Below are 26,382 nucleotides of genomic sequence, written 5' to 3'. Positions count from 1 at the left end.
AATTCTTTATTTAATTATCATAAATACTTTAAAAAACCACCTGAGTCAGCAAAACAATGATACTAGCTGGCCAAGCCACTGGCTGGTATGTGAGCAACAAAGCTCAATCAGTACAAGAACATGCAGGATCTCGTAACGGAGCTGGGGTGCACCATTAGCTGGACAGGCTAAGCGGTGGGCCTCAAATTAGCCCAACATGAGGACACCGTGCCACAACTTCGTAAGCACACACACACTAGTGAGATACACTACAAGAAAACCTCTACCGCACACTGAAAGGAGAATTTCCGTCACCCGGCATATGATGGCTAGCCTGCCCGCCTTTGGGTCACCCCGCTCCTGAGAACAAGAAGAAAAGCTGTTAAAACATGTAATGGTGGCCTCTCAGGAGACAATATTAACGGCAAACAGCTATCGACGGCAAGTAGTACACCGTTGCTTACAAATAGTAGCACGGCAAAACACATCAATTATATCCACATCTACACAAACAAAATATCAAAATAAGAACAAAACAAAAGAACCAACCGTACGGTAGCCGTAGGCAACCGCTGTACCTAAACCCTTGCCGGCCACAGTTTATAGGCCAGCCGGTTATCAAAAACGGCTGTAAACTATTGAGGACGAAAAAGAACAAAGTAAATTATAACCCAGACGGATAAACAAACCAGTAAATAAACAAAAGTAAAACCAATTAACCAAATAAATCAAAGCAAAACAAATAAATCAAAGCAAAACAAATAAATCAAAGCAAAACAAATAAATCCAAGCAAAACAAATAAATCAATGCAAAACAAATAAATCAATGCAAAACAGCAGCGTTGATGCAAACCAGCGTAGTGATCAACGCCCACTTTAACCCCCGATCAGCAGGACTTCCGTTCAAACATCCGGCAAACCATTCATTCCTCCCATTCACGAGCAGAAGAGCAGCAGTCACTCCCAACACGCAATTTTACACGCGTGATCAGATCTCACTTACAATACCGGAACTTCAGCAGCGATTTAGTGGGAAACCCTCAACGGGTACGCTCTGTAGCTCCCGACAGACACCAGCGGACACTGAGTGGGAAAGTCAGTAAGCACGCGATCTAGATACTAGCCCATAGCTATAGCAACCAACCACCTACCTCACGCACCAGCAGTAGAGCGTCGGTCCCTTGCAGCACCACGTAATGGGTGCGATCGGTTTGCTGTTCTACCCTGGAACTAGGCAGCAAGGTAAAGGGAAAAGCCTCAAGCAGTACGATTCGTACCTCCAGACAGATACCAGCTGTACAGAAAAGTAAGTAAACACCCCCACCATCTAGACGCCAACCCATGCTAATGACAAACAGACACATACCTCGCACCCGAGTAAACGAGCACCGGCAACCAACACCCCGATGACGCAATGATGACGCAATATCCTACCACTCTGGGGATGCCCCTTATATAGTCCAAATATGGCCCGCCACCTAATCATGGGGCGGGGACAAGCTTAAAGGGGCACTTCACCACAATCATATAACGTTGTATACGAGGCACTGGCACACAAAGTGAAGTTTCCTGCCGCCAGCACGTATCTCGGCCAGATTGCGTTCGTTACTAGGCAACATAGATGCGCGAACACACGGAAGTTGACGGAACATTCTCGGCCACCGTACTAGGTAACCAACAATATCGCGCGAACACACGTCGTGATGGAGAAGGTAAGTTGGAAGAAAGTTTGTCTAACATTTTAGGCAAGAACATTTAAAATATTGCCCATCGTATACATATTGATGCAGTAAGTGAAAAGGTTATGGGAAGGAATGAAGATGTATTTCTTCATTTTATTTAAAATTATATACTGTATTAATAGTCTTTCTAGTAACATTAATAATGCTACATGTTAATGGGTGAAATGGGGGGGGGCTCCTCCCCTAATCGCATGTGATCTCACTCCAAACTTTTGATAAAACTTGAGAACCGTGGTTACATGTTCAGCTTGACCCAAAAGCTACACTTCTCGGACAGACATTTTTAATATTTTGAACATCCTTGCTGAAAAAACCTAGAACCCCAATAGAAACCGTCACAGAAATTCTAATGGTTTCCATTAAAACCAATACAAAATTCCTTTTTCTGTTTTGGGCATTATTCCAGTAGGATTTAACATCCCACCAATATAATTCATCACATACACCATTATAGTTTCTATTAAAACTAATACAATAAAAAAATATATTAAAGGTGCAGTCAGTAATATCAAGGGGCAAGGTTGCGAATTGCCACCAACCACTCACTCTACCCCTCCCCCCTTTCGAAACACTACGACGGCTGACGGAACATGGCGAATTACATGCAAGGGGACCCGCGATCCACGGTTTGTAGATAGAAATAGCTCATTCTAAGGTAAAAAACATATTGCTTCATTGTTTAAGCTCCTCTGAAGACGTAGCTATGTATATTATTCTGCATTTATATCAATAGATCATTCCTAAAATTACACACTGGACCATTAAGTCTATTTATTTTTGTAATGTGTTTTGGGCAGGGTTCTATTGGGGGGGTTTTCAGCATGGATAGCTGCTTATGGAACAGTCTGTTTATGTGTATGAAGTAATATGAGACAAATAACTGCACTGATAAGTATTTACTGTAAAGCTGCTTTGCAAAATTGTGAATGCACTATAGTAATATGCATACTGTGTGTATGATCGCTCTCTTTTGTGCTTGTATGGGTTCGAACATATTTCCTGACATTGCATTCATGCAAACCTCCACAGCTGGGTAAGTGTGTTAAAGACTTTTACTGGGGCACATTTGTGGAACAAACTGTGGAGAAGGGCCTCTGATTTCCTTTATTTGTGGTGGAACCCTGGAGCGAGAGCTGTCACTCAAAGTATCCTGGCCTGCAAAGAGTTGGGTATCACCACAGGAAGCTGCTGCTGATTATGGGAAATGGAGGCTGATCTCATGTTTGGCCTGAGCAGACGTGTACTTACAGAAGAGTTTAAAACAACAAGCCAACAAGAAATAAATGGAGCCTTAGTAGATTTCTCTACCTAAAAATGTGTGTTTAAGGCTTGGTGATATCAATCACCTGACGTAAATTCTAAAGTATGACCATTAGAGTCTTACATAAGGATCAAGATCATACTGAAAATCGCTTCTCTCTACCCCTCTCTCTCTTTGTCTATGCAGGCGTTTTCCACTGTCTGAATGTGCCTATATCGCGCAGTTAGCCGTTTGGGTGCGTCAGGCTGCAAGAGACCCATGACTCACCATCTCCAGTGCCTCTCCACAGGAATGTTCCTCTACCTCTCTGTGAGGCTGAATCCACATCTGGATGTGCTGATGAAGCCTGCCTCCCCGTCTCAGCACTGGAACCTTATTCTGCATGACACAATCTGCACACATCACCTGCTAAAGCTTGGTAAATATATTTAAACAATCACACCAAAGGAAAATGTTATTGATCAGTAGTTGCTCTTTTAAGGTTGTAGTTCCCACTGTGCTAAACGCCAAGGAAAGAATCAGTTGATTCTGTGTAACCCATTCAGATTATTTTGTTAGTTTTGGTGAGGTTTAAGTTTGTTGTTCAGCCGAAACAAAAGAAGGATATTTGGAAGAATGTTTGTAATGAACTATGGGAAACTATGGTAGTCAATGGTTCTCCAGAACTGTTTGGTTCCCACATTCTTCAAAACATCATCTGTAGTGTTAAACAGAACAAAGAAATGTATACAAATTTGCAACAAGTCATAGAGGGAACTGTCCCTTTCATCGAGTTTAATTAGTTTTACATCAACATCGTTCCCAAGAAACAACTGTTGACATACTTTACAGTATAGAGAACAGAGCTACAAAATTCATATGCTTAGCATAGCTCATATGTTTTGGTCTTTGAAGAACTTGATTAAACAGTTTAACAATATTTGATGATGATATTTGAGTTTTTACTGTGGTTTCTCACCTGGTTTCCACTTTTGTCCGCAGGAAAACATGTGGATGTCAAAGTGTGTTGAGATGATGTTCCACAGCCATGATTTGATGGATATTTGTGTTTCTTCTCATAATAATTACCCATCACGTACATGGAAGCCTTTAGTGCTTGACTCAATGTGTTGACACAGGCCAGAAGGACATATCAAACCAAATAACGTACGGATACGCTAACCAAATAGAAATCAGATTTAGTTACACATTAGGCCGTAATAGATCAGTCAGAATGCATGTGAAATAAAAACTCTTCAGAGTTTTACACGTGAGCAACTCGGCTTGTTGTCCTCCTGGCTGTCCAAATTCTCCACAGAGAATCCAGCATGGGATTTTAGCAATTAGGGATATTGACAGCATTTCAATACTTGAGTTCTACGTGACTTCCACTACCAATATTAAAAGCAGCATCTGGGTTTGGTTAGCTCCAATTAACCCAATTCAAACAGTCCACACAGAAAAGAGGGAACAAGTCCTGGGGAAATGTTCTCCCTGAATTGATGGTTTTGTATTAGGTAGGATCCCCATCACACACTCCATTGGAAGTTAGACACTTCGGACATACTTCAAGTCAGAGAAAAGGATATAAGCATCAGTACAATTAATTAGTGCACTGCGCCCAAATTTGTAACAGAGTTTTGATTGATGGGTTCACACCAAGGTCCCCTTGGCATTTAAATGTGGCAGGGTGGAAGGAAAGTTAAGTTGAATATTGTGCCTTCCATGCGGAAAGTCTACAGAATGTTTTATTCCTGCCAAATTAAATCCTGTCGTGGAAAGATCAAGTGCATCTGGATGGATCAAAGGTTTTATTTTTGGGTCGCCAGGTTCAAATTCCTTCTTGAGGTTCATTTGACAAATGAATCCCGTGGATAACGACATGACTTCGAAAAGCGACCCCATTTGCCACCAGAGATGTGATCTTATCGTCATGAAAAATGCCTGGTAGCTTTTTTACGAAGTCAGCCCTTTTTCCTGTTTTAAATCTCCAAAAGTAACACAGTGGCTAAAACTTTGCTGTTGTAGATGTATCAGTTGGCAAAGATTGTGCTAGCAGCACAATTAGATAAAAATATATAAATCTAAAGACGAGAATTTGCCTTTATCGTTCTGAAGGCCAGTGTCAGCGATTTAAACTTGATGCGGGGAGCAACTGGCAGCCAGTGAAATGAAATCAGGAGCAGTGTTACATTGGTTCTTTTAGGCTGATTGAAAACTGCAGCTGCATTCTGGATCATTTGCCAGGGCTTGACTGTATTGGTTGGAAGGCTGGCCATTAGAGAATGGCAGTAGTCCAGTCTTGATATGACCAGAGCTTGGACTAGCAGCTAAGAAGCATGCTCCGACATGATTTTCCTTGCAAGTTCGGGGGGTTTTGCGACTTTCAGCTGGTCATCGAACAGCACCCCCGGGTTCCTCGCAGACCTGGTGGGTGTTATAGTTGAGGATCCTTGCTGAACGGTAAGGTGGTGTTCAATTGATGGTTGGGCCGGTAAAACCAGGAATTCTGTGTTTGGGAGGTTGGGTTATAGGTAGTGCTCTTTCATCCAAGAAGAGATGTCCAGAAGGCAGGCAGAGACACGGGCAGAGATGGTGGGGTCATCTGGCTGAAAAGATCTACGTATCATCTGCATAAAAATGGTATGAGAACCCATGTGCCTTAATTATTGGACCCAGGGAGGTTGTATATATAGAAAAGAGGAGAGGAGCCAGAACTGCTGAAGCGATCTGGATGACTCGCCTCTACAGGATGCCTTAAAGTGTCTGCCTGTGAGATAAGAGTGTAGTTCCAGAGATGCCCAGTTAGGAGAGAGTGGACAGCAGGATCTGGTGGTTCACAGTATCAAATGCAGCAAAGAGATCAATCATAATAAGTTCTGTAATGTTTTCTTGAGTTCAACAGAAAAAACTAATATATTTGTATGTAGTATACTGCATATGTTTATTATAGAACCAAGGACGACTAAAACAGCTCTCAAAAATTCACTGTCATTCAGTTGCAATTGCTAAATAAAATGTAAGAGATTCTAGAGAGAACATTTTAGAATACCTCTTTTTGTAGTCGGTGGTACGCTTAGTATCATATTGCCATATTTCTAAACTACATTCACTGATCTTAAAAAATGGGAAAGATTATTTAAAAAGTAGTTTTGGAAGGTGCTACAGTATGCTGACTACACAAAGTCAAATGAAAATAATGTATTTAAGTGACGCAAATACTTACAAATGATGTAGGGAAACAAGGTTTGGTCAAGTTACCTAAAAATCTACTTCATGTGTTAACATCTAAATAAACTGGTGTTTTATATATTGTAAATAGTATTTAGTATGACATAATCATAGGAACAGCATTAGGTTACTCAAAGAGACTGGTCAGAAATAGCTCAACTATTAGGTAACGACTGCACAATTTCACTTTTAACCCCACACGTCCAAAAACATCAATTTTGTGATACAATTTACAAGGAAATATCATTTAAAGTTAATTTACAGTATGGTTTATAAACCACAACTGCAGCATTCCTCTTTTGCTAGTCAAATCTATAGTGAATTTAGAAAAGTTGAAATAAAAGTGAACGACCACAGGCCACACTTTTCCATGAGCAGGGAAACTGGATTTATCTTGCTGACTGATCCAATGACATCATCTTTCTTTTTCCTTGACTAAGACATATTACACATATGTCTGATTTATAGATGTTGCGCTGTCACGCAGTTTAAACAAAGGAACCAGATTGTGTAACCTGAGACTCAAAATAAGCTATTTGCTTTCTAAAAGAATCTTAAAACTGTTTATTTACCAAACATATTTTTCATATTGAAACACAATTTATACAGTTTTCTGAAAAGTAATAAATTTTCCACATTACGTGGGTAGAAAATTACAGCAAAATGTAAATTTTTAAATAACTGCACGGTAGATTGATGGTGTCTTCAGAAGACATATGGAACAGATTACACTAACTTCTTCAAAACTCAATGGAAAAAGATTATCTTCAACTATAATCACTTTAAGCACAATGTAATGACATGTCGAATTGAAGATCTATGTGGATTTCTGCTTTGTCAGAAATCCACCCACAAGTCCTCTGACATTTGGTACCTCTTTCACTTTGAATTACTCCCAAAAATTAAATCGCACATGAAAACCCCTTTCTGACTTTTACAAGATTGGAAACTGTGTAAATTGCCCAAGCGGAAAGAAGCATAAAAAGTAAATTGGTAACAAAGTGAGAAAAGCAAAAAGTATATTATTACAGTAAAAAAATATTTCCCAGGGGCAAAATACTTAGGAAACGATTATCTGAGATAAATTGGGAATTCTACAGACTGCGTCTAGCATTCTCTCATTGTTAGCTCACACAATGCAACGTCAGTCTGGAACTCATTAGCCAAACTTTCCATTTTTATGACAGATATATGAATACTTTGGGAGCTGAAAGAAGGGAAAGCTATCTCTGCTTGTTATGTAATGTGGACATTAGTTTTGTGAAGGGGATCAGATGCTTGCTATAAATTTTAATTTGGGTTATGCTGTAATCACTGTAGAAACTGGAGAGGCATGCACGATCCCTTTTGGATATAGAAAGAGAAATATTCTTTGATGTTAACTTGATTACTCTGTAGGAACGGTTGGGATCTTGTGTAAAAACTTCATATAAACAACAAAGGTGCATCATCCAAAACAGCTCTAATACTACCAGACGTTTGTTTACAACCTCCTAATTTAGTTCACATGACAGACCAAAACAGACAACACAAGATAAGATGTCTTAAAATATTTGCAGAGCTCCAATATCTCTTTATTTACATGTAAGCCTTTATGCATGCTTTCATCTATTGCATTTATAGTAAGGTATATAATTGACAGTTTTTCCATTCCCTGGGAATCAAAACCATGAACTTGGCCTCATGGCACCGTGCTGTTTGAGCTTGAGAATCTGTTATGTGCATCAGTTCATTAGGCTTAACCAAAACATAATTTCCCATAAAGTACATTCTAAGAATCCCATCATTTATCTTTATAGAATCCTATCAAAAAGTAAAGATTCATGATAAAGATTGATGATTTTCAGGAAGAATTGCTTTGAACATTGACCAAAATCATTCCAGTAAGCTTCCCAGATACCCCCGTGGGGACAGTCGTGCGGTTAAAATGTCCTCCTTGAGTTATGATTGCAGAATACGTCTGTGACGTCTGCAAACACTCAGCAATGAATTTTGCCCCCCACATTCAGCATCATTTGTTACGGTTAAAACCCTCATGTCCACGTCATTTAAGCTCATGCGTTTGACACTTGTATACGAAGCAACTTTCAGTACAGTGCTTTCTAGTTTGTGTGTAGTGTGAATCGACTCGACTCAAGGGAACAGGAACACAAGAGAAACCTTTGATTTGTTAAGCCTTCAGTGCAATCCAAAATAAAAAAGTAGTGTGTACTGTATTTCCACTTAAAGTCATGTTCTTACACTACAAAAATTGATGTAATGTCTAGCTTTGAAAAAATGCTATCCCTTTCTAAAAACACCAAGGAATGAAGAACTCCTGAGAGAACAGGCCAAATTAAAGTCACGACTCTTTACATATTAAATGCCACGCTGGGCTGTGCAGTGTTCAGAGGAACTGTTTAATGTAAATGTAAATGAATATTTATTTTTGGGAACCAAATGTGCTGTATTTATAAAGTATTTTAAAACTATTTAAAATGTATCATGTTTATATATTTGGCATTGTGGGGACAAAATGATTTTTAAATATTGTGAAATCAGTATTTTATTTTATTTTATTTATTAAAGACGTATAAAATGAAAATGTACTGGGTATTTTGTTATTCTATATGGTGTGTAGCATCTGGCATGTGTCCAAGGACACTCCTTTTCAATATAAACTTGACCTCAGTCTTAACCTTCCCACATACCTAGGCTTGTAGTCTTGGTTTCACCATCCACCCCAGCACCCCAGGCTTGATCCAGAGCAACTGGATTAGCTAAATGAAATCCATCATGACGTGCTGTCACAGCAACAATCCAAACTTCTCCAGTCGGGTGTCTAGACCCTCCTTCAGACCCCCTCAAGCCAGTAAACACTCCCCTTTGAAACCAAATATGCGCGCCCCTCATGATAAAATTCAAGAGGGATAACTTATGAGAAAGGAGCGCGTGAATCCGGCATAATCTGGATTTATCATATATCAATACTGGAATGTAAAGACACGGTTCAGTAACATCTCATGACCTAAGAATAAAAGTTGATTTACTCCATCCCTCCGTGCATCCTTCGCTTCGTGCGCGAATTTTAAACTTTGCCTTTGGGCACCGGTGGCATCTCCAGGTTTTGCGCAATGACTTTCTGATTGTTTGGAGCTTACCTTTGTGGAACTCAATACGACCGGGAACACGAAGATAGATTCATCATCTACAGAAAAATCAACCTTAATTTTTTGTTCGTTTTTTTGTCACATTACACGAAGTTCGTCTTTGCTTCAGGTAAGGAAGTTGCTGTTTTAATTTGAGACGTCCACGTACTTGTGATGTTATTGCAACATATTATGTCGTTGTCTATACATGTACCAAAGCTTAATAAACGGATTTATTATATGCTCTATTCTATAAACTATACAACAAAAATATTATAAGCTCATGCGCATGGTTTGGAAACGGTTACGGTTTCTCCATTGCGCAAGGGGCTACCCAAAGAATGGCATGCCAAATCACGCAGGTTTTCAAATCTAATTGAGTATTTTTAATGCTAGGTGTGCTGTTCTGGTTTTCAGTCGAGCAGGGCCACAGGAACAGTTGATTTTACAAACGTGAACGATCAGTGTTTGATAGCAAATTATTTGGTGATATAAAGAAGAATGATCCTCAGAAGATGTCATGCCTGGTTGGCACTTTGGCTTCTGTGCGTCTCCGTGAAAACGCAAGGTAATACATCATACCTTCATCGTTTTTCCTTAGATATTTGTGAAGTTCATATATTAAATTAGTTGAAATGTTGTGTAGTTTCATAAATGTTTAGTTGTTTACATTAATATAATTGTCTCTTTACTATCATTATTTTATTAAATGTCTTGCTTTACACTACATGTATTTGCATATTACGTTTATATAATTTTGACAACAGCCCCAACACTTGATACACATATCAGCTTATTACATGCACAACCTAACACAGAGATGCATGAATGGTGTAGATAAAGTTTACACATGACTAATGTGCTAAGTGTAAAACAATGAAAACACGTATATGTCTCCCTTCCCAGATGCCCAGCTGGAGGACGAAACCGTTTTTGACATGTTTGACACCAGTGGGATCACACGCAAGACTGTCGGTGTGAAGCTTTTCAAGGGTCTGGATACGGATTCCCCCGCATACCGTTTCATCCGCTTCGACCAGCTCCCCTCTGTCAACTCTGCAACACTCCAAAAACTATTAGTACAGATTCAAAACAATGAAGGCTTCATTCTGACAACTACCCTACGGCAGGATCGCACATCCCGTGGCACAATCCTCGCGCTGGAGGGGCCCGGAGAGCGCAGACAGTTTGAGGTCGTTTCGGATGGCCGAACCAACACTTTAGATTTGGTGTACTGGTGGGCCGATGGCTCACGCAACGTGATATCTTTTGAGGATGTAGACCTCTCAGATTCACAGTGGAAGAACGTCACTCTTTATGTGCATGGGGAGACAGCAACTTTGTACGTTGGCTGCGGGCTCATTGATAGCTTCATCCTTGATGAACCATTCTATGAGCACCTGAGTGCCACGGGCGGCCGTTTGTTTGTGGCCAAAGGGGCCAACCGAGAAAGCCATTTTAGGGTATGTATAATGTCACTTACAGAATCCATGCATTTATGAAACAATCTAGAATTTGTTTTTCAAAAACATCATATCAAGTGACACAACTTTCTAGCCAAGGGAGATTTATGTGAATGGTTGAAATTGGCACAGGAAGCCTGACAGCTGCTGTTGTTTCTTTCAGGGTTTACTGCAGAATGTACGTTTTATCTTTGACACCTCACTTGAGGACATTCTGGAAAACAGCGGATGTGATCTTGGAAGCCCAGGTAGGAGGGATTTGTGAGTCTTACGATTCTTTCAACACTTTTAGTGCCAACTAAAAGTTGCTCCAAGAAATCAAACCTTTGGAATCGAGATGTAGTTTTTGATTAATGGAAACTGCTGTGAAAACAATATATAACTCACAAGTAGAAGAAAATAAGGATCCTGTCATTATTTACTCAACCTTGTGTTGTTTCAAACCACTTGCTTTCCTCAGTGAAACACAAAAGATGGGTTCCCCGTTTTTCTGTTATTTAAATCAATGTATCATGTCCATTCTTAAAATGCTGGGTTGTTTCTGGTTGGGTAAAATATGGACAAACCCAAGACTTGGGTTGACCAAACCACATTTTCCTCGTATCATGACATTTGTTCAGGAATCATTGAATCTATTGTCCACTGCTGAATTTTGTATGTTCATTTTTTTAACGTCAACGTCAGCTTGAGGTGCTGTTCATGGCTTTGGAAAGAATGGGTTCTTGAACTTTAAACATTCCTTACACAAGGAAAGGTATTCGGTACCTGAAAGTTAACGTTAAAAAATCAACATGCTTAGAGGGTCTCACTCTTGTGGAGACATGAACAAACACGACTAGCTTGGATTTGCATGTACTACCACAATGCTGTATTTGTCTATAGAACCAAGCTATCAATCCAGTGAGCCTTTAAACATGCGTGACATGCAATCATAATTTAGTTTAAAATTTCAACAATTCAATTCTGGTGTTGCGCAGAAGGAAGTCATATAGGTTTGGAACAAAATGAGGTTGGCACAATGATTAAGACCGAAATAATAAATTTTTCGGTTTGTGTTTGTAATTGTAATTTTAATAAATGCTTCAAGTTCTTTGCTCACCTGATTGAATAGGCCATGTCAAAAGTAAAGTGATCATATGTGAGGTTAAATAGGCCGGTCAGTATCATAAGGCCAAAAAGGGAGGAGGGACTGTGTTGATGGTAAAAGTTAAACATGAATGCAAACATGTTTGAAATCCCGCATACACACACAGACACACATGTAGCCGATGGAGAATTAAATGAGTTCCACAGATATAAAAGCATTGCCGGCATCACATAAGGGATTTAGATCATGATTTAGAAAACTTTTCAGTGTGCATGTTATCCGTACACCCCGTGACAACTAGATATAATATAGCCACAACTTTTGCTAAGTGGGAAAATTCACACTACCACCTCACCCATACTTAAATTATACTGTGGTCTTTCTGAACTACCTAAAAATAACTTCAAAAATGTTTGCTTCAAAAGAGAGCAATTGCTGAGATAGGTCTGTGTGCCTTAAATAGCTTGCGTTTACATGCATGTTACATCACAGGAGCCCTTGAAAAGTTTTAATTTGGCTTCCTATTACAATCTTCACGCGTTTGAGCGTTGTGTATAAAGAGGCTTTATTGCAAACAGGTCTAGTCGGCATGCTGTGAAAATCCCCCTAATGATGTACTAGTCTGCTTTCTCAGTGTCTAGCCTTCAGCTATGGACAATCTTCTGTTAACACATTCGAATGCCTCCCTATTCCAAATGTTAATCTGCGACTGCCTGTCGAGTCCTTATTTACTGCTTCTTTTGTTCGTTGAGTCGTTGGTAGAAGTTTTGGGATTCAATGAATTTTCCAGATTGTGTTTATGTATCTGCACTGCTTGTACTGCTTTTTGCTAGATCAATTTGTAAATGCTGTGCCACGGTTGTGATTTTTTTTACTAACCTTCTTTAAACAGTCATTCGTAAAGAATGGAAATAGCTACAAAGGTCGATGTGACCATATGTACTGTAACAGTTCACTTTTGTCTTCAATGTCAAGTTTTATAAGGCTTAGAGTATAATGTTGTTGATATGTAAGGTACTCTACAGATAAGTTGCATGGTCCGTATTGCAAAAGGCCCCAAGACATTTTCCTCCTTTAAGTAGGAGTCAAGACTTCTGACGGAAGAATCTGTTAGGAAAAGATTTCAGTAAAATAAATGACAGGGAATCACTTTTCAGATTTAGAAATGTTTGCATTCCACAGTACTTGTAACACATCACACAGAAAATCTATCAGATGTAATAGTTGTCCCCAAGCTGCTGAGTTTACCCTCAGACCTCATGCATTAATCATTAATTCACACTTTGTTCACCTAATTTGTCTTTTCCCAGTGGAGGCAAACGCAGTCAGTGAGAGCACAGAAGTGGTGGATGTTCCATCTTCAATCGCCACCAATGTGATTGGCCAAAACTCTGATGTTCCAGCGACAAGCTCCTCAGAACTGATGTGTGAACGTTCTTGTGAAGAGCTGGCCAACCTCTTCCAGGAGCTCAAGGGTCTGAGAGTTGTTGTCAGCAACCTCATAGACGGTTTGCAGAAAGTGGTGAGTCTTGCTGTGGCAGATCCAGATATATCCACTGAAAAATCCAGATCTGACCTACTTTGTTTTGTCTTTGTAATATCAAACAATTACTGAAAAAGTATATTTGATGAGTATTTGAAGTGCTTTTGGTCTAGATTTTTTTCATACTTCACCGCGTTCCAGACCTAAATGAGATTAGACTATACCTTCAGTAAATGTCTTTGAACTTAACTTTTAACTACTGTAATTGAGAAGAGACCCACAGAAGCTTCCTGCCAAATTGTTGATATAAGCTTATTTTGTCTAATGTTAAACAAACCAGAAGTCACTACAGCGAGGTTCGTTTTTTTTACTGGTTCTGAGCACATAAACAGAGTAATTGCCCACATACCTGTGGCAGGAATTTGAACAATATCACTCGCTTTGTTCCAAAAGCCTTGTAATCTGACTACTGTGTCAACGTATTAAGTCACTATTGGCATCCTTCCAACATGAAGACTGTTCCAAAAGGTGGGCAATTTAATTAAGAATGACCTAATCCCAAAATACTTAGTTTTGGCCAGTTTTACGTATAAGGCAAACTTGCATGTGCTCTTTGCAGAAATAGAAATCCAAGAATGCATTGCAACAAGTTCAGTAAAAACTAAAGACAGGACGTGACAAGGCAAATGTTGCACTTATATTTTATTTTATTCTGAAAAGAAGCAATAGAAATAAAAAGCCCTGTTGTTGTATCTGCAGTATATTTTTATGCTTACAAGTATCTGTAGATTAGTAATATAATGTGAGATACAGTAGACTTGTAGACTTGCTGCCTATGTTCATCACTGTCGAACTAATAGCTCGTTTTCCCTTTTTCATAAATAATAACGCACCGATACATTGGCCAATAACGCAATGTAAAATCTTTTTTTAAGCTGCGTTAAGCTTTAATTTTATTGTTTATTTATGAAGTTTTGCACGCTGAATACGATATCACATTTTCTTTACCATTAACGATACTAAAAAAAACCTAAACATTTTAACACATTTATATATTTTGGTATTATTACTCGTGCGCGGGAAAGACAAGGTCACTGAGCTCAAAACAACAGTTTAACATAACGGGTACTAAAAATTAGCCGTCAAAAACTTCAGAAGTGTAAATTTGATCGTTTTGTCTTTTATGACTAATACTCATAATTTTAAACATTTGTGAAAATTTGCACAGTTTTTGTTTATTTGCAGTATACTGACATATCGTAATTAATGATATAAGCTTAAAATGTATTTGAGCTAATATACACTAAAACATTGATGCTACAGGAAAAAAAACAAATTACCAAAGTAATTAGCACCACAGAATTAAACAAGAACCGTAAAAAGGTCGGGCGAAACTAAAAATGTGTTACAATGTGTAATCTGGATCTGTCGATAAAAGCAATTTCAATTAGTTAAAAAACAGGCTGATTTTCTCCGGTAAAGCTGCTTTGGAATAATGAACATTGTGAAAAGCGCTATATAAATAGATTGAACTGAATATATCCTGTCAATCAGAAGAGGACAAGAAATGCTCTGAAAATGTTAAGAAACATCACCAGTTTGATGTTCAATATTAATAGTCAATTATGAATTATAACATTCAGAAAGGTATTAAATATGAATGCAATCCTCAGAATCGGCATTACTCTGAATAAACGTGGGAACATTTTGTATTGGTGCTCCGCTAATCATTACCATTGGTCACCCTTCATTGGTTTTTACAAATATTAAACAAATAAAAATTATTGAAAAAAGCTGGTCAACTTTGACAACGCAGCGGTTAAGTTTTCTAAAAAATGCAGTGTTTTGCTTTCTTTATTTCCTTTAAAGTGGCAGTTTTGGAAATACAAGCTTTCAGTCAGACATCAATCATATCCATGAACAATTTCTAAGATTCCATGATGTTTAGACAGTAGGCAACAATGGAGGGAAGTTTTGGAATAACCATACTTTAACAATTCATAGCTAATCTGACTGACGGTTATGTTTGATTGCTCAAAGTCAAGTATTTGGACTTTCCATGCAGTGATTTTCCCCGTATGAAGACGGACTGTTTTGAAATTGATTTCAAAATGATTTTTTTAGACGGAGGAAAACACGGCGATGAAAGAGGCGCTAAACAAAATGCAGAACCCATCTGAGCACAGCATGTGTTGGCAAGACGGCCGTCTGTTTGAAGATAAAGAGGACTGGATTGTGGATAGCTGCACTAAATGTACCTGCCAAGAAGGAAAAGTTGTTTGTCGTCAAATCACTTGTCCTCCAGTGGCATGTGCCAATCCATCCTTCATCGACGGGGAATGTTGTCCGGTTTGCCTTCGTAAGTACAGACGAATGCAAACGTTTACATTTCTTTTATTCATTCACTTTGTTCTGTTTTTTATTTATTCATATCTTTTCCAGCAATGGACAGTGAGGATGGCTGGTCTCCTTGGTCAGAGTGGACACAATGCACAGTCACATGTGGAAGTGGCACCCAGCAGCGGGGTCGCTCTTGTGATGACACCAGCAATACATGTGCTGGTCCCTCCATTCAAACACGCAAGTGCAGTTTGGGAAAATGTGACCGCAAAGGTAAAAATACAGCACAGCATTGTGTTTTATTGTTAAAGTCATAATTTTGGACTTTTAAGACCTGTTGTGTTTTGGGCACTCAGTACGGCAGGATGGAGGCTGGAGCTTATGGTCTCCCTGGTCGTCCTGTTCTGTGACGTGCGGGGAGGGTCTGATCACACGCATCCGCCACTGTAATGCCCCAGTTCCACAAAGAGGTGGAAAAGACTGTGAAGGTGACGGACGAGAGACACAGAGCTGCCAGACGGAGCCTTGCCCGGGTGAGTATGGCAATCTAAAAATGCCAAAAATTCAACCCCAAATTAAAGCTCAACCGCCTGCTGGTCAGATCTGAACTGGAAAAAACAAACCATGCGTGATGTCATTTCTTCCAGGGCTTTATGTTATCATAAGAGCAGGGAGGGGACAGCAATTGCTGGCAATTTAAATCAGGGGATTATGGGAAAGATACTTATGACATGCCCAATGAATGAGATTCACCACTGAGACGCAACAGAGACGCATGAGATCTCTTGTATGTTGAGGATTTTGCTTGCATTTTACGGTGTATAGTAAGAAGTGCAAGGAAAGAGATATGTGAGCATGTATGTGTTATTTCCACATTAGCAGGCAATGGGTAAGCACTCAGAGTGTGAAGTATCAATGCTATTGCGTGATTTACCATGGGGTTTCGATAAAAATCTAAAATGAAGCTATTTAAAAAATAAGGTAGTCAACTTTGATATTTACCTTGTTTCATTAGTGAGTTACATCCACAAATTCTTTGCAGGTTGCATTTAAGCATGTTGCGTTCTCTTAAAATGTTATGTAAATTTTTTACTGTGCCATTTGCTTAAATTGAAAAACGACACAATAAAACGAAATAATGGTCTGTTTAAATAAAGACTAAACTAAATCCCAAGCACGTGGCTATATTCACATCAAAATGCTGCCTTGAACTTCACATAATAAAAATGCATCAATACAAAAAAGATTATTCCAGAAAACAGATGCCTATGCTGTAAGTGACTATGAATTGTATTGTGTGTATTTGATATCGGATCTGTATACAGGACTATAACTCAACTTGCATAAACATCTCTGTATAGTTGATGGTGGCTGGGGACCATGGTCTCCTTGGGCAGCATGCTCGGCAACATGTGGAGGGGGCCTGAAGAGCCGTGTAAGAGAGTGTAACAGCCCCGCTCCACAGCACGGAGGAAGGAAATGTCTCGGAGACGCCATTGAGAATGAAGTGTGCAACCGACAGGAGTGCCCTGTTGGTGAGAAATACTATGCAGATTCTTTAACAAAAAAAAAGATTATATAAAATCTTGTTATATTTGGAGATCCTTATGGTTGTGGAAAGAAATAAAAAAATAACATTTTGGTTAGAGTTACACACAAAAGAAAAACAGTTGTGTGACGTGTTGTGTTGATTTCACAGATAGCTGTCTTTCAAACCCTTGTTTTGCCGAAGTTGAGTGCAGTACGGCCTCCGATGGATCCTGGGAGTGCGGGCCCTGCCCTAACGGTTACCGTGGCAACGGAACGTTCTGCGAAGACGTCAATGAGGTCAGCTTGATTAGATCAGAATAATTTGTGGTACTTGTGAAGGTACTAAGTATAGTTATTACTATTGATGAGAAGAACATACTGTATGTATTCAACTTTGTTTCTCATCCAGCACAGTTTGTTCTATAGACACAATTATACTTCAGATGTCAAAACGTTGTTTTAAGATCTGAGTTTGATTTGGATTTAAGATGTATACCTGGAGGAGAGTAAAGGCTGAAGAATATATTATAGCAAGGCATTTACGTTTAAGTGAAAGTTTTAGAAAAGTTCTGTCCTCATTTACTCACCCTCTTGTTGTTTTAAACCTTTATGACTTTTTTTTCTTCTGCAAAACACAAGATACAAAAAAAAAGAACGCTGGTAATCGAACAGCGTCTACACCCATTGACTTCTATTTTATGGACTAAAACCAAATGAATGGGTGCCAGTAAACAACTAAATATATTTGTTTGTGTGTGTTCTGTGGAAGAAAGTCAAACGGGTTTGAAATGACAACAGGGTAAGTAAATGATGACAGAATGTAATTATCACTTTAATATATGGAAAAACAGCCAAATCTAAAGAAATGATTTGGGCTTTTTAAATATAACAAATCTGGCTTGGTAATAATCCTGGATCTCTCTTGTCTTTCTCTTTCTATGTTGTTGTGTGCAGTGTGATATGGTTTCAGATGTGTGTCATAAGGTGGGTGGCCTACAGCAATGTGTAAACACTGATCCTGGATTCCACTGTCTACCCTGCCCCCCGCGCTACAAAGGGTCTCAACCCTATGGCATGGGAGTCGAGTCAGCTAAAACCAACAAACAGGTCAGTCACACACGTATCTCATAACACCCAGCACAGACACCTTTATAGTTATCTCAATGTTGGGGTTGGGGTTGTGTTTGAACGTTACGGTTTTTAAATATAGTTTCATTATTTATGAGTAGGTGTGTGAGCCCTACAACCCCTGCAAAGACAACAGCCACAGTTGCCACAAGTATGCGGAATGCATCTTCCTTACTCACTTCAGCGACCCCATGTACAAGTGCGAGTGTCGTATTGGGTATGCTGGAGATGGCATCATATGCGGAGAGGACTTTGATCTGGATGGATGGCCCAATCAGGATCTTGTGTGTGGAGCCAATGCCACCTACCACTGCAAGAAGGTATTACATAACGCAACATTATCTTGAGCTGTTGACCTGTTGTGTCGGTTTATTTGTGCAGATGTATAGAACCGCAAATACAGCAGCGTAAAAATTGTTTTTATCAGCATTTCTAGCTGTATTGTGGCCATTCCAGTGCAGTGTCTTTTGAATTTCTCAAAATCAAACCTCAGGACTGACAAAGTCATCCAATAGCTCATCATTAAAACTGTGATAAAACAATCGAGGTTATCACGTAAAGAAATATGTTTAACTTTTCCTAAAAACATACAGATATTACGTAAAAGTAAATATGACTATTTGAGGTCTGAAAACATAGCATCTTTTCTGTTATTTTGACCTGTTTCTCCTGTTTTCATTTTCTGCTAATAAATGCAAATAGAAACAATATTTTTATATGAAATTTGGGGAAATATTGATTGATAGTAGTTCACAAAATGAAGCAAAAAGTATAATACCATTCTGTATTTGGATTCAATACAAACAAAAGTGTAAATGTGCGATTTAAAAAAAATTTATTAAAACTAATTACAATAAAGAAATAAGGTCATATACATTTTTTTAGATGTGGCATTATTTCTAGGTCATTTGAAACAATAAAATGTGTGATATTGAACATGTTCGCTCCTTTGTAGAAAAGCTCACATTTCCTGGCTTCCATTAAAGCACACAAATGCTCTTTGCAAATGTGTTGGGTTCACTTTCCCTCAACTTTTATTGCTAATAATTATTGCTAATTTGTAATAAATAAAATTGTTAAATTAGCATTTTCACTAGTGGTTTTAGACTTTTGGATCCAGTTGTATGTTTACCAACAGATGTTCTCATCAGTTCAATGCTAAACACTAGAGCATTGAATTTTGTGGTCTCTTTGGCTGAACATTTTTGTTTTAATTTAATAGGAGCCAGACCTTAAAGTTCAGCTATGATCCGGTGACTGCTGTGAGAAGTTTGCTAAAAAATATAAAACGGAAAGAAATATAGTTTAGTCTTAATAAAGCCCACAGGACAATGGCATCAAGTCAGGCAGGGGCCCAGAGATCAATAAAAAGGAATGTTTTGAATCAGCTGAATGTTTACCGTGTGTTAGGCCTTTCGTAATCATATATTTTATATCCTTTAAGTGTCTCAGTGGTGGAGTTTGTAGAAGTGGACAGGACACAAATTAAATAATGACATCATTCTTCTCCTGTGATGGATAATTGCTTGATTGTGTCATGGTACACCACGGAGAAAAACCAGGACCACAATCTGCAAGACATCACCGTGTCGAAGCAAAGAGCCAAGAGAAAAGCAATACCGAAGCATAATATATGTGCACGTCCCAAATAAAAGAAAATATTGGTGAAATCCAGAACTCATAACAGAGAAAGCATGAATATCTGATATCTGTACTGTATATGGTTTATTTGATGTGCAACTTTTATGGTTTCCCCAGATCTTTCACATGGTTTATGAAGCAAGTGTGTAATAATAATCTTTGGTGATCTCTGCAGGATAACTGCCCGACTCTTCCCAACTCTGGTCAGGAGGATTTGGATAATGATGGGCAGGGAGATGCATGTGACAAAGACGATGATAATGATGAAATTGTGGACGAAAGGGTGAGTCCGATAAAGTTCTATGGACCATATTGTCACATGAAATATGTCCAGTATTCATATAAATGCATGTGTGACATCCTTCTTCCAGGACAACTGTCCTTTGATGTACAATCCCAGGCAGTATGATTATGACAAGGATGATGTTGGAGATCGCTGTGATAACTGTCCTTATGAACACAACCCTGCACAGACCGACACGGACAACAACGGCGAAGGGGACGCCTGCGCTATTGATATAGATGGAGATGGTATAAAAGATGGCTTTGATAATCTTCCTTATGATTCTGATTCTGGTTGTTAAAGGTCTGGTGATAATATACATAACTATGTCTCTAGAGGTGTATAAAGACCTTACATAATGAAGCTTTATGTTTTTATTACCATAGAGAGCCATTTCTATCTACATACACCGCGGCTCCCCTTACATAGAATTCGCCATGTTGTTTCTACAGTAGCCCTAAATGGACAAACTTCTACACAGCTTATTTCGTATACATTATCTCCTTCGGCAAAGAAGCGAAAACATGACGAAATCTAGTTCTGTGTCAGCCACCGTAGTGCTTCGAAAGGAAGGGGGGCAGTGGAGTGAGCTGTTGGTTGCAATTCGCAACCTCAACGCTAGATGGCGCTAAATTTAATAGACTGGACCTTTAAGTCAAATGACTCTTGATTGATCAGACTGCAACAAGAGATACGCGACTTTTCATATTTTTTCCTTTTCAGAAATTCTAAACGCACAAGACAACTGCCCTTACGTTTACAACACAGACCAGAAGGACACAGATTTAGATGGCATTGGTGACCAGTGTGATAACTGCCCCTTAGTTCACAACCCACAACAGGTATGGCAGAATCCAGAAACCGAGTGTTTTTTTCAGTTCAAACATCTTGTAACATCACGTCACCATTGTATATCCGTAGACGGATGTAGATAATGATCTTGTTGGGGACCAGTGCGATGACAACCAGGACATAGATGAAGATGGACATCAAAATAACATGGATAACTGCCCATACATATCCAACGCTAACCAAGCTGACCACGATGGAGATGGGAAAGGAGACGCTTGCGATCACGATGATGATAATGACGGCATCCCTGATGATCGAGATAACTGCAGACTTGTTCCCAACAAGGACCAATTGGACTCTGATGGTAATCATTTAAACCACCACTTTTGTATTGGTAATCTCTTATTATACTGTTGGATTCATAATTTGTTCTCTGAAGCGACAGTTAACACAGAAAATGCAATTATTACTCAGTTTTATGTTGTTCCTTCCAAACCTTATGTGACCTGTACCAAACCTTCTTCCACGGAACACAAAAAAATTTATAATAATAAATATATGTATTCTATAATAACATATAATAATACAAATACTTTCTATGACATTTATACACAATATTCCTCATTAATAATCATTAAAGTAACCATAACAACAATAAAAATAAATCATTTACTTACAAGCATAAAAAATTATGCCAAAGCACCAAAAAGAAGTGCAACTTAAATACAGATACACATTTCATTTACATCACATCATATACTGTGTAAAACGTTTTAGATTAACTTTATGATATTTTTATTCCTTTTTTTATTCCTTTTATTCCATTCATTGTTATTACATAGAAAATCGTGACCAGTGACCATAATTCTAAATATTTATTTTTTGAAAGAAGTAAAAAATGTGGCTTTGACACAAACAGAACAGTGATTACATTTTGACCGAATTTACATTTTTCATTGGCCTAAAAAAACATAATTGTGAGAACAGTAATATATGCTCATAAATTGGCTCAGACAACGTTTCGTCGACTGTGTGACTCTGGCGTAAAGTACGTGTTCAGCGTGTTTAATAAATGATATCTGGCACTGAAGCATCATGTGAACACTTTCTCTGCAGATCCTCAAGCGATAAACAACATCTAGAATTTTCCTTTGGGTCTCTCCCACCTGTTTGTCTTAATGCACAATCCTGCCTTCAATTTTTGTGTCGTGCAAGCCTCTATTGTTTTGGACATGCTTCATATTTCCTATGAGGGTCCTCCAAGAATCTGTCCAATGAAAAGAAAATCAAAGAGAAGGCATGAAAAGCAGGCAGATAAGAGATGCGTAAATTTCCCGCTGGCATCAGAAATGCAGAAGAGAAATGCGTTCTGGATTGGTCCTCTTTCTGGGCTTAATGTGTTTTTATGAGGTATTTCAGACAGATACACACTGCTTGACGTTAAGCCTAAATGCTAAAATAAGTTCTCTGTTGTCAGGCCATGCGTACTGTTTGGGCTTTTTTATATAAAGTGGATTTGAAATTTTAGTGGGGTTAAATTGACCCTGGCGTCGAAAGGGTTTTCTGCGTCTCTCACACTCTCCAAGTGTTAGTTGAAGCTGTCACGGTCTAACGGGAGAATGGAGATCTTTGAGTTTATTTTGGCTTGGAAAGAAGTGTCTGAAGCTTTGGGAAAAGCATTGTTTTTCATCTTTCCAAATGGAAAAATACCTCTTGGCAAGGGCTGTATTGTGTTGTCAGTGGCCTGCAGATGAAATGGTGAAACGATATGAAGCTTAGATTAAATTTTCTGCGTCAGTGGATTTTGAGTAATTTATATAGAGGTTCTACCAAGAAAAGTGTACAGTATACAGCTTTATATGACCTTATAAGCACTTAAGCACATGAGCATTTCAATTCCCTACCTCAGCACTAAACCGCAAATTGAATGTGGACAATATGATGGTGATGTGGACTAGTTATCTTAAAGGATTAGACATTTTGAGAAACTGCTCTAAAACTAAATATATTTAATTTATAACGTGACTTATAAATAAATATTTTTTATTTATTCTTACTAATGACGATCTTATTTTACCCCAGGGGATGGTCGTGGGGATGCCTGCGAGAACGATTTTGACAACGACAGCGTTCCGGATATCTTTGACGCCTGTCCGGAAAACAGTGCCATCAGCGTCACTGACTTCCGGAGGTTTCAGATGGTTCACCTTGACCCCAAGGGGACCACGCAGACCGACCCCAACTGGGTGGTTCGAAACCAGGGCAAAGAACTCGTGCAGACTGCCAACTCTGACCCTGGCATTGCCGTGGGTAAGTGACGAGTGCAGTATAAACAATTCTATATTATGTCTCCAAAGTAGGCAACGTTTGCTGATTCCTTATCTTTTGGCAGGATTTGACGAGTTCAACGCTGTGGATTTTAGTGGAACTTTTTATGTCAACACCGACCGGGATGATGACTACGCAGGTTTCGTGTTTGGATACCAGTCTAGCCGACGTTTTTACGTAGTGATGTGGAAACAGATCACACAGACCTACTGGGAAGACAAACCCTTCAAGTCCTTTGGCATCTCCGGTGTGTCCCTGAAGGTAGTCAATTCCACCACAGGAACTGGGGAAATGCTACGCAATGCTTTATGGCACACAGGCAACACCAAGCAACAGGTGAGCGTTTACTTAATTTTTAACAGTTCTGACAGCTTTCTTTTTTGTGCCATTACAAGCAATAAACTCTCCAGTAAACTCAAACGATTCAAGGCATTGCTCAGACGTAGCGCTTAAAATGATGTATGACTTTACTATGCATCATTTAGGTGCGCACTCTGTGGCACGACCCCAAGAATATAGGCTGGAAAGACTATACTGCCTACCGCTGGCATCTCATCCACAGACCAAAGACCGGCTTTATTAGGTACAGACTCTACTTAATCTGAGTTATTACAAATATATGTGTTTGTTTTTACTCAGTATAATTATACTCTGTATCTTTGTTTTCCTCTAGAGTCGTTGTGTATGAAGGTAAGCAGATAATGGCAGATTCGGGTCCCGTTTATGACAAGACGTTTGGCGGGGGGAGACTTGGATTATTCGTTTTCTCCCAGGAGGCCGTTGTCTTCTCGGACCTTAAATATGAATGCAGAGGTAAAACAAATTTCATTTCTTTAAAGAATAAAATAATAATTTCAATATTAATTTATCTTGTGATCTTTCTCTTTTTTGCAGATTATTAAAATGGATCAGAGTATTTACTCTTATCAAAGCCAAACCAGATGAATTTTTCTTCAAATAGTGACCTTATGAAAAACGTTCATGCAAAGTGCCGTAGAGAAGTAAATATGCGTTGAATGGACAACATCAAAGATGAATCATACAACATAATTCCATTCAGTCCTCAGTTAATTGTTGCACAAAAATCTTTAATGCTACAATGTGTCCTGCCATCTTGAATATAAACCCTTGTGGTAAGGGTTTATAGTTTTTCATTTTACAATATTTAGTCTTTATACAGTATGTGTCTTTTTAGTTATTAGTGTGGAGAGAAATTAACGCAATAGTGTTTTTAAGAGCCTTTAGGGGAGATGTATCAAATTCAGACCTTTACTTCTATCTACTGTAACTTATTTGTCTTTTTTTCCTGTGCATTAGTATTTTAGTTAACATTTCCTTTGTATTTCCTCTTGCTGACAAATTGTAAATACTTATTTATTTGTTTACATTGACATTTTTAAAAGGTTGTTCAGAGTATGTTATCGTATTGCATTCATGATCATAATACAGTAAGGCTCGTAATGGTCACAACTGTATCTACAATTGAATGTAAAGAGAGAAAGTTTGTTTTAGTAGTGTTAAAATCATTAGATTTATTAGATGTGTTTTTTGTACAGAACCTACAAGGAATATAGCCAGCGCTTAACATTCATTTCCCCAGTAAGACCTCCAGTTTTCATATGTATAATGGCATATAATTGGCATATTCCATTAACAACAAGGAGAATACATTTTTTGTAATGTGCTGATGGTGGAACATGATCTTCATTTACATGCTTTGAACTTACACTTGTTTCATTTCAGTTTTTTCCATTCACAGCATTTCATGACGACTTCATTCTGAGATTGTAAGATTCAGGACTCATTTACAGTGTATGGCTTGCTGCTATTCACATTTTTAAGGAATCATAATTGTTTGTATTCATTGACAAACAGTTGTTCGATATTCTATCCCTCATATCTATTGGCAAAACTGTGATGAAATTACTTTTGTCAATAAAATGATATACTGTACACAAATTACATTGTTAGATACATCTTGTTAATTTAGTTTCTATATATTTTTATTTTGCACTTCCAAATAATGTACATAAGTACAACATTGTTTTTATAAACAAACAAACATGTACAAGTATTTTTATTTATGTTTTTGTTTTTGTTTTCATTTTAGTGTTTCATTGATCTTTTGAATTTTATTTAATTTTTCTATATTTGGTTTTCATGTTTATTTCATGTCATTGTGTATTTTTAATATTAGTAATATTCAGTATTAGCTTTAGTTAATATTTTTTACCATTTTCAGTTAATAATTTTAGTACCAACATTTATAGTTTATGTACTTTAAGTTTAATAAGTAATATTTAGACCAATACTTCATTACATTTCAATTATTAGAACTGTTTTATTAGTTCTTATAAAACTATACTAACCTTGGGACATATTCAAAAGGATAAGCCAAATATCTATAATTAATTGTGAAATCAGTGTTGACAAAATAATATTTTTGGCAAAAGATATCAATTCTAATGTATCTTTGTTGTATTAAATTCCACAGATTTCTTTGGACATGAATCCACATGAATTCATATTATAAGCTTATTATTGAGGTGTGTACAGTTTAAATGAGTGCTTAATTGACGAATGCAAACAGAGGCACAGAACGATGAAATCTGTTTTGAATCACTTAACCATATCCAGTTTTGGTAGTGTTCTCTCCCTTCATCCCCTGATCCGTTGGAACATTAACAGGGAAACAGTGCTTGTTGGAATTAAAAAGGCATGCTACCCTCCAGAAATGCTTCTCTCTGAATGAATGCCAACTTTTCAATGCTTTCAGAGGCTTGCAGAGTGATCTGCGGCATTCAGAGGGTCATGTGGCAGCAATGCGCGTGTGCTAGTGTGTTTTTTTACGCAACAATATAATGAGGGGGAATTAAGGGGTCATGCCGTGCTAAATCCAATGATCAGGCCACGTAGCAACTGGAAAATAGAAGACTGGTACAGGCATGCATGTGGAGGATTTAATTATGTAGAGAACTGTAGAGAAC

At 38.2% G+C, this 26,382-nt stretch overlaps 1 protein-coding gene across 1 annotated transcript; it reads left to right on the top strand.

The window, feature by feature from the left end:
* The first annotated feature begins 9,096 nt into the window (after positions 1-9,096).
* thbs2b (thrombospondin 2b) lies at positions 9,097-25,466 on the top strand. The gene is made up of 21 exons (XM_079477265.1): positions 9,097-9,450; positions 9,717-9,888; positions 10,227-10,783; positions 10,947-11,031; positions 13,181-13,392; positions 15,478-15,712; positions 15,796-15,966; positions 16,050-16,226; positions 17,055-17,228; positions 17,393-17,520; positions 18,178-18,330; positions 18,453-18,671; positions 20,168-20,275; positions 20,364-20,523; positions 20,999-21,117; positions 21,197-21,431; positions 23,150-23,377; positions 23,460-23,731; positions 23,881-23,978; positions 24,069-24,208; positions 24,290-25,466. The coding sequence occupies exons 2-21, from the start codon at positions 9,822-9,824 to the stop codon at positions 24,295-24,297; spliced, it is 3,546 nt and encodes a 1,181-aa protein (XP_079333391.1). The 5' UTR covers positions 9,097-9,450; positions 9,717-9,821; the 3' UTR covers positions 24,298-25,466.
* Positions 25,467-26,382: the final 916 nt, after the last annotated feature.

Source organism: Barbatula barbatula, assembly GCF_947034865.1.
Source record: "Barbatula barbatula genome assembly, chromosome: 16".
Classification (NCBI taxonomy): Eukaryota; Metazoa; Chordata; class Actinopteri; order Cypriniformes; family Nemacheilidae; genus Barbatula; species Barbatula barbatula.
The sequence above is the reverse complement of the archived record's forward strand: the minus strand, read 5'-3'. Positions and strand labels throughout refer to the sequence as shown.